This window comes from Squalius cephalus, assembly GCF_949319135.1.
Source record: "Squalius cephalus genome assembly, chromosome: 3".
NCBI classification, from domain to species: domain Eukaryota; kingdom Metazoa; phylum Chordata; class Actinopteri; order Cypriniformes; family Leuciscidae; genus Squalius; species Squalius cephalus.
In genome coordinates this window covers 12,524,490-12,542,859 of record NC_137124.1, presented here as the reverse complement: position 1 = coordinate 12,542,859, position 18,370 = coordinate 12,524,490, and the positions used below count along the sequence as shown (strand labels likewise).

The 18,370-nt window shown below is 36.8% G+C and overlaps 1 protein-coding gene across 2 annotated transcripts in view; it reads left to right on the top strand.

The window, feature by feature from the left end:
- The window catches only part of prmt3 (protein arginine methyltransferase 3), a 54,077-nt gene that overhangs the window by 16,068 nt on the left and 19,639 nt on the right, over positions 1–18,370 (top strand). For both annotated transcript variants that reach the window (XM_079867816.1, XM_079867815.1), the window contains exons 11-13: positions 8,465–8,543; positions 14,423–14,610; positions 17,616–17,702. In XM_079867816.1, the coding sequence (XP_079723942.1) occupies positions 8,465–8,543; positions 14,423–14,610; positions 17,616–17,702 (354 nt within the window). The remainder of the gene's footprint in view (positions 1–8,464; positions 8,544–14,422; positions 14,611–17,615; positions 17,703–18,370) is intronic.

Here is an 18,370-nt window from a genome sequence, read left to right as displayed (position 1 = left end):
ACAACACCCGTACATTCTGCTTATTACACACACAGGGACACGCAGCAGCACACAAACTAGCCAAATATTTCAAATAAAAGGATTACAATGTAAAAGATTATTATTGTGTACATAAAGATATGATGGAATCCGGCTTATCCCGTAGATGGTCTGCTTGCGCTCTTTTACCTCATACACGAGCAGATCCTTGTGTGCTCTGGAGACGGCTTTGGTCTTTCCACTATCAAATTCCGTCTTGTAAATAGCGAATCCGCCATGGCGCGAGCGCAACTGGCATTTAAAGGGAATGGGAGATGAGAGTCTGATTGGTTTAACGCGTAAATCCCAAAACACACCCATTACTCATTAAGAGAATAGGGACAACCCTTTTAAACCATGCGCCTGGCACATGCCGACCATTTTTCCCGTCGTTAAACTACCAAAAGTGGATTCTGACATGCCCTAAGTGCTCTTGCGCCCTGCGCTTTAGACCATGCACTTAGATCGTTAAAATAGGGCCCAAAAACTCAAACACTAATGCCAATTAGAGATACATCAATATTGGAATTCAGGCTAATTATTATTTTCATGTTAATGTTATACATGATAACTGATAAATGAACGATTTTATTGAACAGTGATGATAAACTTTTTTTTTTTCTCAGCTGAGCGTGCAGCTTTGCTAACGTTACACTCTGACATGCTCTTTAAAGGGTTAGTTCACCCAAAAATGAAAATTCTTGCAGAAGCTCAAACATGCTGCGTAACACATGAGAATGAACCTCACTGGTTCTCACACATCAAGCGTGTGAGTGTGTGTGTATGTATATATATATATATATAGTAGTTTTTATTGTAATCTATTACATGACACATTTAAAATAATCTAATCGAATTACATTTAGATTACTTTTAGATTACTTTTGACAACTCACTTATCACATTGATTTAAATAGGATAATATTGTACCATATTTAAAGACAAAGAGAAAGAAAATATTCCATTCTTTGTTATCTTTGAGTGATAATCCAAATAATAATTTGTCAGGAGTTGATTAGATATGCAATGTTAAGAAAACTCTTCTTAAAAGTGAAAAGATTTCTGTAAATCCAGTGATCAAATGCTGTGTGGGTCTCAGTTTTCAGTGGTCTGTGACTGCAACATTTTTTGATCCCGTTTCCTCTTCTTTACCCTATCATTTTCTGTCATGTCTCTAGTCTGTCCCTAAATAGTTAAATATAACAGGGGTAATTATTAAGAGATAATAATTTGCTGTATATTGCATTGTGAAGTAATAAGGTTAGCACTCAAGCATTTAATTCATTATGCTGTGTAGTTTGTACCATTATTTCTGTGTTTGGTGTTTCTGGCTTTGGATTTGTCGAATTGAGTTTGTAAGAAGTAGATTACACAGCCCCTGGGAGTTGGATTGATATGGTAGTACAGTAATTGAGAGGATTATTCATTGAATGCTCATGACGTTGGCAGTGGCTGAATACTGCAGATGCCAGCTGTTTATAGAGCAGAGAGGGCCATCAGACTAACACTGTTCATGATGTTCACAAGAAACAAATTACAGCAGCAAGCTCTAAAACAGACTCTTGACTTAATTGACTCATGTTTCTACCTTTTTTTTTTTTTTTTTTTTTTTTTGTCAATCAAACACGTAAAGGATTTAGGCAGAAGTCATTCAGTATTCTCTGCTCCATCTAGAAAAATCTAAGTGGAAAAAAGTAGCGTTCATCTGTATGCGTGTGTGTTTATGAGGTAATTTGTTAAATGTTCATGAATGCTGCTGTCCAATTTTCATTAGCATTTTATTAGTTGCATTCATGTAATTCTGCCCCGACTGCACATGGCTTAATGAATCGATCTGCATTTTGGCCTCATTCAGCCATTAATATTGCACTGACTCTCTTTACCACCAGTGTGTGTTATTACAGCTTCTATTGGTGGGATTGTACCTAGTTATGCACAGATGCTGTGCCTGTACACATTTTGCTAGTTGGACTCAAGTTGTAGGATATCAGCTTGTAGAATAATAAATAAAAAAAGGAAGTATTTAAGAAAGCAGTGTTTTAGGCTATATTTCAGGAAACATTAGGGGAAGACAGTGGATTCACATGGCCGTTGATTGCAGAGATTGCAAAATTGGAAAGATTAAAAATCGTGATACTTTTTTTAAAGGATTTTTTTTATTAATAGAAAGTTCAAAAGAACAGCAGTATTTACTGTCATTTTTTTATATTAAATAAATAAATTATAAAAAATAAAATAAAAATCGTATGATAGTAAGTGTGTACAGCAATCTCTCTCTCTCTCTCTCTCTCTCACTAGCTCTCGCTAGCTCTCTCTCTCTCTCTCTCTCTCTCTCTCTCTCTCTCTCTCTCTCTCTCTCTCTCTCTCTCTCTCTCACTAGCTCGCTAGCTCTCTCTCTCTCTCTCTCTCTCTCTCTCTCTCTCTCTCTCTCTCTCTCTCTCTCACTGCAGTGGAGGCAGCCGCCTGTGAAATTGGGTTCTAAATTACACCATGAAGAATCTTAGCCATCACTCTAATGTTGAGTCGGTTTAAAAACGACCTGGAGAGATCCAGTAGATTCGCTGTCACATGACTTTTAAGCGTGCTGGTCCAGTTGACCTCAGCCTATGGATTACAGAAGTGCTCATTTGAGCTTTAACAACAGACTTTTCAACAAATACAGGGTTTCTGCAGGTCAAATCAGAACAGAAAGTCTTAAATTCATTACAGCATGGCATTAATGTTGCATGCCTTGCAAAAAATTATAATTTCTTCCTCAGTATTTTTGTTTTCCAGTACAAATATCTAAACATTCTTAAATCAAGATTTAAGCTACTTTTCTGTAAAAAAAAAAAAAAAAGAAAAAAAAAGAAAGAAAAAGTAATGGATATCTGTTGGAAATTGTATTGTCAAACTCTAAAGTGTTGCTAATACAGTATGGAGGACCAGGAGTGCCACTTAAAAATGAAATGAAGAATCAATGTATCAATTTAATAATTCAAACATAAAAATGTATATAAATAAATCACTTATAAATGGACAAATTAATAGACATTTTTAAAGTTGTTTATTTGATTCGTGTTTTTAAATGTATTTTAATAAAACCATAAAACAACAAATTTAAAATAGTTTATTTAATTCATGTTTTTAAACGTAGATTAATAAAGCAATAAAAAGTACATTTATAAATCATTTTAAATGCACATGTTAAATCGCTTTTTTTTAAAGCATGTGGCAAACCTTTTCTCTCTCTATTTGCCAGATGCTTTTCTTTGTCGTTTTGCCGAATGCTTTTATTTATCCATTTGTCAATCGAGTAAAAAAAAAATGCCATTGGACAGTACAACACGTGGGAGCAACCAATCAACTTTCACCTCAATTTGAAGCGCTAAATCGTCTCTCCCACTTGTAAATGTAACACGCACTGTCATTGGACAGTTAGAGAAACTATACGTCATTACGGCGGGAGTTTAAAGACGGGTTCGAGCGACGCAAAAATGTCCGGTGAAACTGAACGTGTTTGGAGAGGGATTGTGGATGATTTGTTAGCTTTAGCTGATTTCTGCGAAAGAAATTCTCCTCTCAATTATCATTTTGTATATAGAAGACGTTGCAAACGCAGTGGATAATTGTGGTTGTACAAAAAATGGAAGGATTTATTTGGGTAATGTTTGATGAGGCACAGAGTGTCATTCAACGACTCGGACTGTTGCAGCCTTCACGCTATTGTACTTCCAAGCATTCTTGAACACCACCAGTTGTTGGATGTACCAGCAGAAGAGATGGCAAGATGTATCGGTGTGTCGCTAAGGACAGTCCGAAGAAAACTTGCACATGTTGGTTTAAGGTAGGCCTATGTAAAAGAAAATGTTGTGTCAATGTTTCCAGAAAGAATAGCCACCCGTGCCTTGAACGGCCAGCACGCGTATAACTACAGCGGTCAATCGCATGACCGACCGCTGACTTTATAGTATTTTATACAGCATGTAGAAACATTAGGCTGGATATTTACTACAGTTAAATTGGTTACGTGAAGGGGGGAAACTCTCGAATGTATGTGAGTGCTTTAAAGGGCAGTGAAGTCAGAATTTGTTAAAATATTATAATATAATTGTATTATGTAAGACTTTTGTGTAATACCTTACTATGATTAAAACATGCTTTGTTTTTAGGAAACGTGACTTGTACACCTCCATTACGAATGAGGAGTTGGATAGACTATTGGTGGAAATACACCACAGATACCCCAATGCTGGCTACAAGATGATCTTGGGACACATAAGATCCAGGCAACTGCGCATACAAGTATAGGAAATGAAGCAAATATTAACATATCAATCATCTAATGTCTCATCCAGGTTTGAAATGAACAGATTTAAGGACATCTTAGGACGGCCTGACGCCGACGTTACAGTGTACCAGCTCCCAACAGTGTGTGGAACATTGATGGGAATCATAAACTTATTCGGTTGGTGTTGAGCATTTCTTTGGTAAAGTTAAAGGTGCTCTAAGTGATGTCATGCTTTTTAGGCCAAAACATTTTTTGTCGCATACAGCAAAACATCTCCTCACCATCCGCTAGCTGCCTGTCCCCTGAACACACTGTAAAAAAACGTGGTCTCTGTAGACAGCCTCAGAAAAACAAACTGGGCTAACCCGCACCACGAAACATAAACTGTTCCAGCCAATAACCGACAAGAATGATTTGGGTTGGGGTTTGTTTGGGGGGTTAGTGCGCGGATGAGGAGGAGGGAGGGTCGAGCTAGCCTCCGTTTTGTTTGACAATACTTTAAACGTCAACAAGAAGTGACGTCACACAACATCACTTAGAGCAGCTTTAATGGATAATAATGTCTAGGGTCACACAGAATCTGCACTTACAGACCTCAATATAATCCTTTTACACATGTCTACAAAATAAAATTCCCATCAGTCACAAAGATTTATTTATTCAATATTTTGTTTTGTTTTTTGTTTTCAGCCACCAATTATGGTGTAATAGTCTTATATTCTGATAGATCTGAAAGAATACACCATTTTCCATGCCTGTTTCTTTCCCAAATCTGCAAAAAAAACCATGCAAAAAAGTCTGAATATTTGATCTTGCCCTACTTGTTGACCACTACTTTTGTAGACATGTGTAAAGGATTATAGGTCTGTAAGTGCAGATTCTGTGTGACCCTAGACATTAGCAATATTATTTATTAACTTTACCAAAGAAATGCTCAACACCAACCGAATAAGTTTATGATTCCCATCAATGTTCCACACACTGTTGGGAGCTGGTACACTGTAACGTCGGCGTCAGGCCGTCCTAAGATGTCCTTAAATCTGTTCATTTCAAACCTGGATGAGACATTAGATGATTAATATTTGCTACATTTCCTATACTTGTATGCGCAGTTGCCTGGATCTTATGTGTCCCAAGATCATCTTGTAGCCAGCATTGGGGTATCTGTGGTGTATTTCCACCAATAGTCTATCCAACTCCTCATTCGTAATGGAGGTGTACAAGTCACGTTTCCTAAAAACAAAGCATGTTTTAATCATAGTAAGGTATTACACAAAAGTCTTACATAATACAATTATATTATAATATTTTAACAAATTCTGACTTCACTGCCCTTTAAAGCACTCACATACATTCGAGAGTTTCCCCCCTTCACGTAACCAATTTAACTGTAGTAAATATCCAGCCTAATGTTTCTACATGCTGTATAAAATACTATAAAGTCAGCGGTCGGTCATGCGATTGACCGCTGTAGTTATACGCGTGCAGGCCGTTTAAGGCACGGGTGGCTATTCTTTCTGGAAACATTGACACAACATTTTCTTTTACATAGGCCTACCTTAAACCAACATGTGCAAGTTTTCTTCGGACTGTCCTTAGCGACACACCGATACATCTTGCCATCTCTTCTGCTGGTACATCCGACGACTGGTGGTGTTCAAGAATGCTTGGAAGTACAATAGCGTGAAGGCTGCAACAGTCCGAGTCGTTGAATGACACTCTGTGCCTCATCAAACATTACCCAAATAAATCCTTCCATTTTTTGTACAACCACAATTATCCGCTGCGTTTGCAACGTCTTCTATATACAAAATGATAATTGAGAGGAGAATTTCTTTCGCAGAAATCAGCTAAAGCTAACAAATCATCCACAATCCCTCTCCAAACACGTTCAGTTTCACCGGACATTTTTGCGTCGCTCGAACCCGTCTTCAAACTCCCGCCGTAATGACGTATAGTTTCTCTAACTGTCCAATGACAGTGCGTGTTACATTTACAAGTGGGAGAGACGATTTAGAGCTTCAAATTGAGGTGAAAGTGATTGGTTGCTCCCACGTGTTGTACTGTCCAATGGCATTTTTTTTAACTCGATTGACAAATGGATAAATAAAAGCATTTGGCAAAACGACAAAGAAAAGCATCTGGCAAATAGAGAGAGAAAAGGTTTGCCACATGCTTTAAAAAAAGCGATTTAACATGTGCATTTAAAATGATTTATAAATGTACTTTTTATTGCTTTATTAATCTACGTTTAAAAACATGAATTAAATAAACTATTTTAAATTTGTTGTTTTATGGTTTTATTAAAATACATTTAAAAACACGAATCAAATAAACAACTTTAAAAATGTCTATTAATTTGTCCATTTAAAAGTGATTTATTTATATACATTATGTTTGAATTATTAAATTGATACATTGATTCTTCATTTCATTTTTAAGTGGCACTCCTGGTCCTCCATAATACAGCTGATTGTGCTTCTCTCTAGACATTTACATATGATGTATCATGTTCCCTTCAATTTATTTCTTAAATTTTCTTTACTTGGTCTTAAATGAACCTTCATTAAACCTGCAGAAATCCTGAAGTAGATAAATGCCTTTTCAGTTACAATTAGTACTGAAATTAATTCTGAAATTAATTGGCACCATCCATCCATCCATCCTTTTACACTTTGGGGGCAAACACCTCTAGTTGTTCTTTCTCGCTTTTTACTCGTTCACTTATGATTCGATGTAACTTTTGCACCAACTATACACCAGAAGACCATGCTGATGAAGACTGTTACCTCTCATCCTAGGCACATCCATCACGTATGTCTTCTGTAATTGATTATGCCTCTTTTTTTAGATAACTCAGAACAAGCATGAAGCAGCCTTGTTTCACTCACGACTGTCCAGAATGAGTCCAGCGAGACGTGGTTGAAGCTGCAGTTGAGCTATAATAGAATAACTCAGGAGGTGACGTGCCAACTACTCAGGCAGAACCGGTGTCAGTGAGGGGTCAGTGCAATAAAACGGGATGCTGGGTGGCCATGCATATGTTTAAAGAGGGTGCTGTGTTAAGGTCTCACAAATCCAGAGGTCTTGCATTTGATATCGGTTTGAGTGTGATTGCGGATGCATGTGTGAGGGCCAGAGGGGAATGATGAATGCTAAATGTTACTTTTGAAGCTAGTTTGCTTACATTCTCTGAAGGAAAATGTAATGTGCTTGCTCAGGCAGAAGTCATGATTGCCAGGCGATCGCTAAGGGATTCTGAGGAGATGTTCTGTTGCTCAGGTGTTTCGGGTGGTTGCTAGGGTGTTCTAATCTGGGCAGTTTCTTGCTGTCCTAAGTCAAAAGAGCTTGTGTCTAACTTACTGCATATTTAATTTCAGCAAAAATATTTGCAAATAAAGCAGCATTTTTATCTCATAATGGATATCCCATATGGGATAGAAATGCTGCTTCATTGAACACTTGGTTGTGCATTATTCAGAATTTAATTAAGAATGCAATTTTTGTTTTATTGAATGTGAATTGATGTAGCAAACATGATTCAGAATTGCAATTTGAATTTAAGGAAGTATAATGAAAATGAAATTCATTTAACCCTAAAACGAGTCATTTTTAACTAGAAAAGCAAGGTGAGTATGTGTCCCTGTCACAAGTCGCACGTGTATATTTGCAGCAATAGCCAACAATACATTGTATGGGTCAAAATTATCGATTTTTCTTTTATGGCAAAAATCATTAGGATATTAAGCAAAGATCATGTTCCATGAAGATATTTAGTAAATTTCCTACCGTAAATATATAAAACCTTTATTTTTGTGAGTGAATGCAGCACAATCGCGAACATAAATGGGCAACTTTAAAGGCGATTTTATCAATGTTTTTATTTTTTTGCACCCTCAGATTCCAGATTTTCATATAGTTGTATCTCGACCAAATATTGCCTGATCCTAACAAACCATACATCAATGGAAAGCTTATTTATTCGGATTTCGGATGAATTTCAAAAAATGTACCCATGTGACTGGTTTTGTGGTCCAGGGTCACATATGTGTATATATTTAGCATAAAGCTTTAAAATCCTCTAAAATGTGATGCATTGCTCCAATATTACATCCGAATGCATTTGATCGCTGGCCCTTTATAAGTGTATCTTTCCCCCATTTTGTCATTTTCTAGGGCTACTTCCTCCTATTTGAGTCAATGCTAGACTCTGTGCTCTACGCCAGGGATCGGTACCTTGCAGAAGATGGTTTGGGTGAGTCAAATGCGCATGTTTCAGCATTCTGAGATAAGGGGTATCTGGGAGGTCATTGGCTAGACCTACAAATTGTTTTCTTTACTTATGGGACACAGTGAGCCCATCTCTCATATTGGGGTTTTATTTTCAAGGTCTATCAAACAGACCTCATTTATTTTAATAGGAGGATTCCACACAGACTGAATCAGGGCTGTCTAAAGCGATGAAAGATGAGCATGTGTGTGTTTGTTTCCCTTGCAGGGACCATTACAAAGAGGTGTTATCATGAAAATGGTGTGGTGTTGAACATTATTTAACCTCCCCCTTTATCGTGACCATAACCAATAAAAAAAGTAGGTGTAGAAGTGTGTTGAGAATTTGGCAGTTTTAATGTGGCTTATATTGGCTACAAACCATTAATGTAGATTAATATGGTTTTTTTTCAAGTTTTTCCTACATACTTTTGAAAATCTGTTTTTCCCTTTTTTTTTAATTCGTGATAGATGGAGGGATAGAATTTTATGGAATACTGCCGTACTTTATAACTTTTTTTAAATTCATGTGCTCTCGTGATCTTTAATCAAAGTATTTGCAGTGACATCGCTTCTCTTCTCTGATGATGCGTTTATTGGCACGAGGGCGGGGCAACCTGTCACTCAAATGACATCACAGCAATAGCAAACCCCAAATGTCCAATCAATTTCCAATAGACAAAATCAAATTAATTTAATATTTATTATAGCAAACAATTTTTTAAAAACATTTACTGAAACGTTGCTGATTTATTTATGATTTTTAACTCATTCTAACTCCCATATGATCATTCTTGCACAAAAATTGCGACTTTATATAAATATTAAGGATAAAGTAATAAATAATATCTATTTTGCTATGCTGCAGGAAACACTGCATGTAACTCCTTATAATTCAGTGCCGTTTAGGATACTTTTATATTTGCGAAAGTCATGCCACCACAATCTTTCTTCATACTGCAGTTTTGTAGAAGCACCTTTCACACTTGCTTAGTTTACAGCATAATGTTCTGCGTGTTTTCCAGGTGTTCTCTCTTATCTCACACCCTGCATGCTGCGCTGCCTTTTACTACATATTGATTTCCGTCAATAAAACATAAATTAAAGCAACTGATGAATAACTAAGCAGTCCTTGGGCACTCACCTTCTAGATACCAGAAAACAAACTTATTTTTCTTTCATTGTTCGGGAAACTGCAGCATCCAGACAAAGGTTGTGGACGGAGTGGAAGTGGATGTTAAACATGCTGCATGTGTCTTGTGGCTCTGCGTCATTTTCTTGTCCACTGTGGAGGTTTAAGTGAACAGATGCTGAGGAGATTCGGTGGTACGCAGTGCACACGCTGACTGGATGAATTATGACTTCAAGGATCTTGACACAGGAAATGTTACACTCTCCTGATCTTTACAGCATCATGGGATTGAGGATGGGTAGGGATGTGAATTGTTAGGAATTTTACGATTCTAGTTATGATTCCGATTCCACTTAATGACTCCGGTCGCTTTTTTTATTCTATTAAGTTCCCCCTGTGGTGAAAATCCAGCTTTTAATGTTGTTTATATGTCTATGTGGCATTTTTAAATATGCTTTAAGACAAACCATGTTCAAATTCATAAGTCAACACCATTGCTGAGTATTTTCTCCTTAAAACTGCAGTGAACCAAAGACAGTCTCAAAATCGCTGGTGTTTCTGACGTCACAAACTACCTTGTAACTAATCAGGTCAAAGTGTGATCGTCAACGAGTGGATCTCTGAGCTGTGTGAGTGAGTGGAGGCGGGGCTCATTTGCATATTCATAGAACTGCGTATACTAAATGAGGCAAGGGTGTAGTTATATTCAAGCTATTTTAAGGCATGAAGAATTTTTTTCAAGGAAAAAACGCTTAAATATGTCATTTTGTGATCAAAGATGAGTTTTAAGGGATAAAATGATTGACTACAGGGGGGCTTTAACTCTTTTAGTACTTTTCAGGGACCTCCAAATAATTGTTCTTAACAGATATTTATGTATGTATGTATGTGTATAGATATAGATGGATAGATAATGAAATACTGCCGTATTATAAATTATTTTCCGTGCACATCATTACCTTTTTTAATTCATGTGCTCTCGTAATCTTTAATCAAAGCATGTGCAGTGACATCGCTTCTCTTCTCTGATGATGCGTTTACTGGCACGAGGGCGGGGCAATCTGTCACTAAAATGACATCACAGCAATAGCAAACCCGAACTGTCCAATCAATTTCCAATGGACAAAATCAAGCTCCGCCCTACATTTTTTTTCTTGTTCGAGAAACTGTTTCACTCCATTCTTTGATGAATAGAACAAACTGAATTTGAAATAGAAATACTTTGTAACAGTAGAAATGCCTTTGCTTTTACTTTAATGCATCCTTGATGCACATTGTCATTCCAATTTTGTTGGACAAAATCTGTTGCATGCAGGATGAGCCATCAACATTTGAAAATACATTTTTATGCATATATGTGCTAGGAAATCCAGAAATGTGAGAGGCACAGGCGGAATAGCACTGAGTCGTCCAGTGAGGCAGCACGTTTCTATTTTTCAGCTCAGTCGGAAAGCCCGCAGCCATGTATACCTGGTGTGAAGCAGATTGATATAATGGCCCATCATGTGGCAGCTCTGCACTGTGTCAGATCAACATTACTTACCCCTGCCACTATAACCTCGTTTCTCCCTCTCTCTCCTTTATACCTCATATTATTAACCTTTCTCTTCATCCTGAAACGAGGTCTGTGCTTTCGCTCTCTCATCACTGGGTGCTTTTTTTTTTTTTTTCACCCCCTGTTCTTACTACCCTCTTCTTCACGGCTGCCCTCAAGAGGAACCGGAGGGGGGGTGCTTGACAAACGGGCCCTGAGCACCGAGTCGAGAAGGACGCAGATGTCAAAGCTATGAATCTTGGGACACTACACCCCCTCTCCCTCTCCCTCGCCCCCTTCTCTCTCTTTCTCTAGCCTCCACTCCCTGTTCAGGTGCGGGACGGTCCTGTGTACCACCCAATCAGTGCTTACACGCGTCTCCCAAGACAATCACTCATAGCTCCACTAATCAGAGAAAATGAGGTGACAAATCCACTCCAGGTGTGTGTGCGTGTGTGGTTTTTCACCCTACGTGACACCCACAGGGTCACAGCGAAGGCTTTAAGGTACAGGCTGGAGGTTATAACATGCCAGTCACGATTCTGTCACACGGGAGACACGATTTTGATGGGACACACTTTATTATGGCGCAGGAGAGTGAATGTGCACCCTTAACCCTTGATTAAAGGTCAGACAAAGTTGGTGAGATATAGTCTATCATGGATTTCTCTTTTGAAGCGTAGGACAGAGTTAATGGGACTGTCTGGTCTGAAATGGCTGTTTTTGATTTTCATCTAATTACAAGAAACATTAAGATGATTTTCTTGTGTTCTATTATGTAAAATATGTTTTTCAGTAAACATCTGGCCATATTACATAATACTATATATGTAGTCTAAAAATTGTAATATGTAATATATGTATACATAATTTTTTACTTAATTTTTTTAGCTTTATTTAACTAGTTGTCACTTAAGTACAAGATACATATTTTCAGTTATTTAATTATTATATTATGTAATTATTTAAAATAAATTAGATGCACTAATGAAATATTTATTTATTTAAAAAAAAAAAAAAACATTTTATACCTTGAAATCTACTTTTTGTTGACAATTTGTTATACACATCACTTTTTTTTCTGGCAAAAGAAGAAAAACAAGGGTTTTCTGTAAACTGTGTTCCCCTGATTTATGAATAGGCTATGTTTGATTTTTTTTTTTTGTACCGATTTTAGAACACATAATGTTTTAATTTGTCTGAAGTCTTATAGTGTGTTATGATCCTCAACTGTTCATTGAACGATGCCCAATTTTTTTTTCTGTAACTATTTAAAAAGTCGACAAGTGTATGATGCTTGGTGTTTTAAAATCTGTTCAAATTTTAAAAGTTGTGTAGTGTATTCCAGCCGTAATGCACACAGGCTGAATAAGGCTTGTTTGTAATTGAAATTGTTACAATTGCCCTGATTTCCCTTTATGCACATACAACTAAAATTACATAAATGTAAGACAAAATGATTTACACATTCAGGATCTCCTGATGTTTAGTGTAGATATTAGTGATGTCTCATGTCTGGTTTTCTCCAGTAGCATGAAATAAACGCACTGCAGCTTTTAGTTTGTCTCTGATGGCCAAACGTAAAGGACATTAAGAACTGATAGATGCAGAGTTTTTATGATTATGACTATCAGTTGAATACAGATTTTTTTTTGCCAGAAGCATGTGCTTGGTAACCATTAACATCATCACACAGGGACATTTACCAGCACTGGAAACGACTGAAACATTACTGCGTGAGAGCGTCAGGGCTGTGGTTTACCATTTCATGATAGATGTGCTCATTATTGCACATTTGTGTAAAGGATGAGGTCTAATACGCCCACACAATGTCCAGCCGTTCCTTACGCTTTAGTTATCAGTTATATAAAACCAAAAAAATTTTGTAAAAACTAGTCATATTTGTAGTTTTTAGTTCAGCTTTAATTGAAAGTATATTGGCTTTTTTAATCGGTGTATATCAAACACATTTACAGTTTGCAATTTTCTTGTTTGAAAAGTCTATTGATAGGTGCATTAATCTACTTTATGCCTTGTCATAATTGTGGCACATTCAAACCGATGTTTCCAAGTAGGTTTGTTTTTTTTTTTTGTTTTTTTTTTTATTCATGCCAGTGAATTTGTTCAAACATTCAGTGCTTGTATATTTAATGCCAACAAATTAATATGCAGTCAAAGTTTACAAATGTAGGACATTTAATTGGAGTCATTTCGAGTTTAATGGGCTCGAACCAGCTTCCCTGGGAGCAGTGTGGCCCAGATATGTCTAGATCATGTGAGCTAACCACTGCACCAGAGATCTGAAAAGCTGCGCATAAATCTTATAATGGATGTTACATGGCTTAGTGGTTCCGGACCGGTAAGCCAAAGGTTGTGGGTTTAAACCCCAGGAGGTGCGATTCAGGAGCTCAATCTAAGGGTACGTTTACACGACAACGTTGTACTAAAAACGGAAAAGTTTTTCCTTTGCGTTTTTCGATAAAGACGACAACGTTGTCAAAACGATCCCCGTTCACATGGATGTAAAAATGGCTACAACACTTTTTTTTAAGGTGATGTAGTTACATTGTACTCACTCAAATTAGTACGGAGTAATATTAATTAACCACATGTACTTACTATAGAGTTACGGTTTGGGTTTGGTTACTTGTAATTATGCATAATTTACTGTTATCATTATAGTAATTACATGACGTGTAATTACGTCACCTTTAAATAAAGTGTTACCGAGCGCTGTATTATTCATGCCAGGCCAGTAGTTGGCGATGTCACTTTGTAAAGAAACACTACACCCCTATAGACTGAACACGTAATTCGCATGCGCATAACGTCACCGTTTTCACAAATTGGTGTTTTTGTCGTTTGGAGACGACAATGGTATTGTTTTCAAAAACTCGCACTTAGAAACCCTTTTTCAAAAGTTTGCGTTTTCAGGCCCCCAAAATGGCATTGTCTTGTAAACGAACAGCCAAAACGCATTAAAAGGTTAAATTTTTTAGCTGAAAACGTTGTAAATGGCCCATAAGTAAAATATGTACCATGAGTCACTTTGGATAAGAAAGTGTCTGCTAAATGAATAATGTTCTTGTCATGTAAAGTATTGACTCATGAGGGCTTCGTTTGACTTTGAACATATATCATATGTAAGCCCTGCAGATGATGTCTTTTACTCACTTTCATTTATCATCTTTCTTTTCAGTCTTTCCGGACCGATGCAATATCAGCCTGGCGGCGGTGGGGGACACTCAGAAACACAGTGACCGCATTGCATTCTGGGATGATGTATATGGCTTCAAGATGATGTGTATGAAGAAGGCTGTGATACCAGAAGCTGTAGTGGAGGTGTTGAAGCCCGAGACGGTCATTTCAGAGCCCGCAGTGATTAAGGTAAGAGGAGAGACTTTATTAGGGTCTTTCTAGAGAAGTCTGAAGGGAATTATCAGCGAAATGATTAGTTAATTCTGAATGGCCCAGTGAAGCATGTCATCTATTGAGATTTAATAGTGGGTCTTTAGGAAAAACATATTCTCTTTTGTGCTTGTGATGCTCCTCAAGTCTCATTGGCTAAAAGCGTCTGCCAAATGAACACATGTAAATGTACATATTCACTTTTAATAATATCGCAGCGCAGATGGGTTGGGCTCCATACACTACTTTTCAAACATTTGGAGTCAGTAAGATTTCTATTTTCAAAAGAAATTAATACTTTTATCCAGCAATATAATGATTTCCCTGAAAATAACAACTGTTTTCAACATTGATAATAAAAAGAAATGTTTCTTGAGCACTAAATCAGCTGATTTCTGAAGGATCATGTGACACTGAAGACTGGAGTAATGATGCTGAAAATTAAGCTTTGCCATCACAGAAATAAATTACGTTATAAAATATATTTTTCTATATAGAAAATATATAGAAAACAGCTATTTTAAATTTCATTAAATTTAAATTTTCATTAAATTTAAATGATTAAATTTAATATTTCACACTACTACCGTTTTATTAATAATATTACTGTACTTATTGTATATTTGATCAAATAAATGCAGCCTTGGTGAGCATTAGAAACTTTTCAAAAATACTAAAAAAATCTTACCGGCCCCAATGGTAGTGTAAAGGGATAGTTTACCCCAAAATTAAACTGGTCATTCCAAACCCTTATGATTTTCCCAGAGAACACCAACAGCAAATTTTTGGAAATATCCAAGCTGCTCTTTTCCATACAACAGAAGTGGATGGTGATTTATACTGTCACTTTCATTTTTGGGTGAACTATTCCTACACGTTATCTGGTTACTAATCCCCTCTTTTTAACTATATAATGGTGTCTGTCTTATTAGATTTGGTGCAACTCATTAACTCACCTGAATCCCTAATTAATTGAGTCTGGGCTGGACAGAAAGCCAATTTCCTGTGTTGTGGCCTTGTTTTGAGATAGAGGGAGGAGGGGGAAAACGTAGGTAGGACCAAGCAGAAGATGAAGAGAAGGGAGTGACAGATTGTGAGCAGAGAGCGAGAGACGTTTGAGAGGAAGTAAAGCCTCGGAGGCCGTCTGTGACAATGGCTGATTGATTATTCTAATCCTTATTTAAAGTCCTCCTTGGTAAACTTCACCATTACTTATCACTGCCTGCCATGGCTTTGTACAAACACTTATGAGGAAAAACACACATATGCTTAATGTTGTTCTTCCTGGGATTTTTCAAAAAATATTTAAGTGGAAGATGCCACCAATGAATCTGAGCAAAAAATGAACACTAATAAATGTGTGTTTGTTCTGTTTTTTTATTTATTGTATTTTTTGTTTTTAAGGTGTTTCCACGAGAGCTACTGTATAGTTACATTGAAATGTGATGAAACAGTACATTTGTAACAGAAAAACTAAGGCCCTGTTTATTAAGTTAAACCTGTTTTATTATTATTTAGGCCCTGTATATTTATTAAGATGCATTTTGGTCGATCGGATCACAAGTGGACGATGCTAAATACAGGTGTAAACGTTTTGAGCTTGTCCACTTTTGACCACTTCCAGAGGTAGTTGAAAACACATTAGACCGGATTGATTTCGTATGTAAACGCTCATGTGATCGAATGCCTTCAAACAGCCACAAAAGACCGTCTACTCTCCGTCTACTGACTTAATGCGGAAACTAGCGCACTAGCCAGACGGGATTTAAACTTTGTCGACTGAAGACCTAAGTTTAGTTTTGAAGATGAAAAATGTACCAAGCTCAATGTTCTCTCACCATTCCTGATTTCTAACACACACTCACAGCGTTCGGCTGGTCTTGCGGCTGTGAGAGCAGAAACAAAATCTGATGCTCTCCTTGTGTTTCTCTGTCATTTTCGGTCACGTTAATATCTAAATTGCGTTAGCAATTGCATTCAAAATATCTGATTTTTTTTTTTTTTGTTGTTGAAGAAATCAGGACAGAAGTGGTTGAAAGTGGACAAAAGAGACGGATTAAAACACCAGGTGTAAAAGGGGCTTAAGAGTAGGAATGTGGGAATCTTAATACCAGGTGTAAACAGGGCTTAAGAGTAGATTGAACAAAGTTTTACGTCTTCTCAGAAAAATGTGACCAGTTTTACCCGTATGTTCAATCACGGGGGCTGAATTTCATTATATTCCCTGACATTGATCATTAAATGGCTCAAACATAAGCAATAATGAAAATTAAATGCAGAAATCCATCATTTCCTCTCTGTGCTGAAACATTGCACATCTTACTTCCATTATCTCACTGATCCCACCCCAATAACGCCATTTAACGGTGGTCAGAGTTCCATTAAATGAACACATTCTAGCGTGGAGTCCTCTTACAACATTTAATGACACGTCTTCCACTTAAACTAGACACATTTACTGCTTTATGATATTTAAAGGGTTTTTATTGCATTTTTGTCATGTTGAGGTTTCATTCTGTTTAACGATCTTAAATTCAATTATTTAAATCATTTAATAATCTATTTTTTATCTTTAAAATGTAATAATTATAATTGGTCATTTAAAAGTAGTAATCATTATGCCAATCCTCTTGCATTCCACCTACATTACTAGCTTTTTATTTACAGCAAGTATAATGTAAAGTATCATTTATTTGTTGTCTTGTGTTCTTTAAAATGTTTTATTCCATCAAGCACTTAAAAGCTAGTGCATGTGCTCCAATATATTATGTGCCCTTATGTTGCGAAGTTGAGATTGAGTTATATAATTTATCAAAAAAAGTAAAGTAAAAACAATGTCTAAAATGGTCTTGAATGTCTATTGATATCCAGTGTTAGCTGTCCAAGAACCATATTTGTGACCCCTTCTGCTTCCAACTTTTTAGCCATCTCTGTTACTTTATAAGATGTTTGAAGAAGTTTTGTTAATGTGTGTCCCTCTCTAGACTATTGACTGTGGCACTGTGACTGTTTCTGAGCTGGATTTCACCGTAGGCTTCTCTCTGAAGATAACGGCCAGCACATTCTGTACAGTGAGTAGATCCAACACACAAACAAACTCGCACACAACAGTGATTATTGACTGTCTTACACACACTTCAATCTTCAGAGCTAATCAAGGTTGTCAGGTGTGAAGATTAATTAGTGGTGGGGAGATGTCTGGAATGGGTCCGGCAGCTCAGACATCAGTCTGGTGTGATGGACAGATGGGTTTTCGTACAGGTGAAGGTAACGACAGCCAGTGAAAGGTTTTACTTTATTTCATGGCCTAAATTCAACTGCATGACTCCATGTGTGAGGCCAAACAGACTGAGAGGGAAAATTTCTCTCACACTTGTCATTCTAGCACTGGAAAAAAAGAAGGGAAATTATGAAAAATTGCCATACAACTCTTGTCCTATTTACAGGTGCACTCTTTATTTTTTTGTTCAAAATTAACTACATTTAAATTGAGTCAATACACCATCAATCCTTTTTCTACAATGTGTTTTTGTCTGTTTTATTACTCAAAATGTGAGTAATGCATTTTATTGAAATTATATATCGCTCTCTAACAGAGTACATTGTAAAGCATTATCTGTTGTTAAGGGTCATTTCATTATGGTTGTTGTAGCGCTGTGCTGGAAGTACTGTGTCTATTAATGGGTAAAGCTACAGTAACATCTTCAGCTAGTCAGCTTGAGATCATTTCCATCTAAAC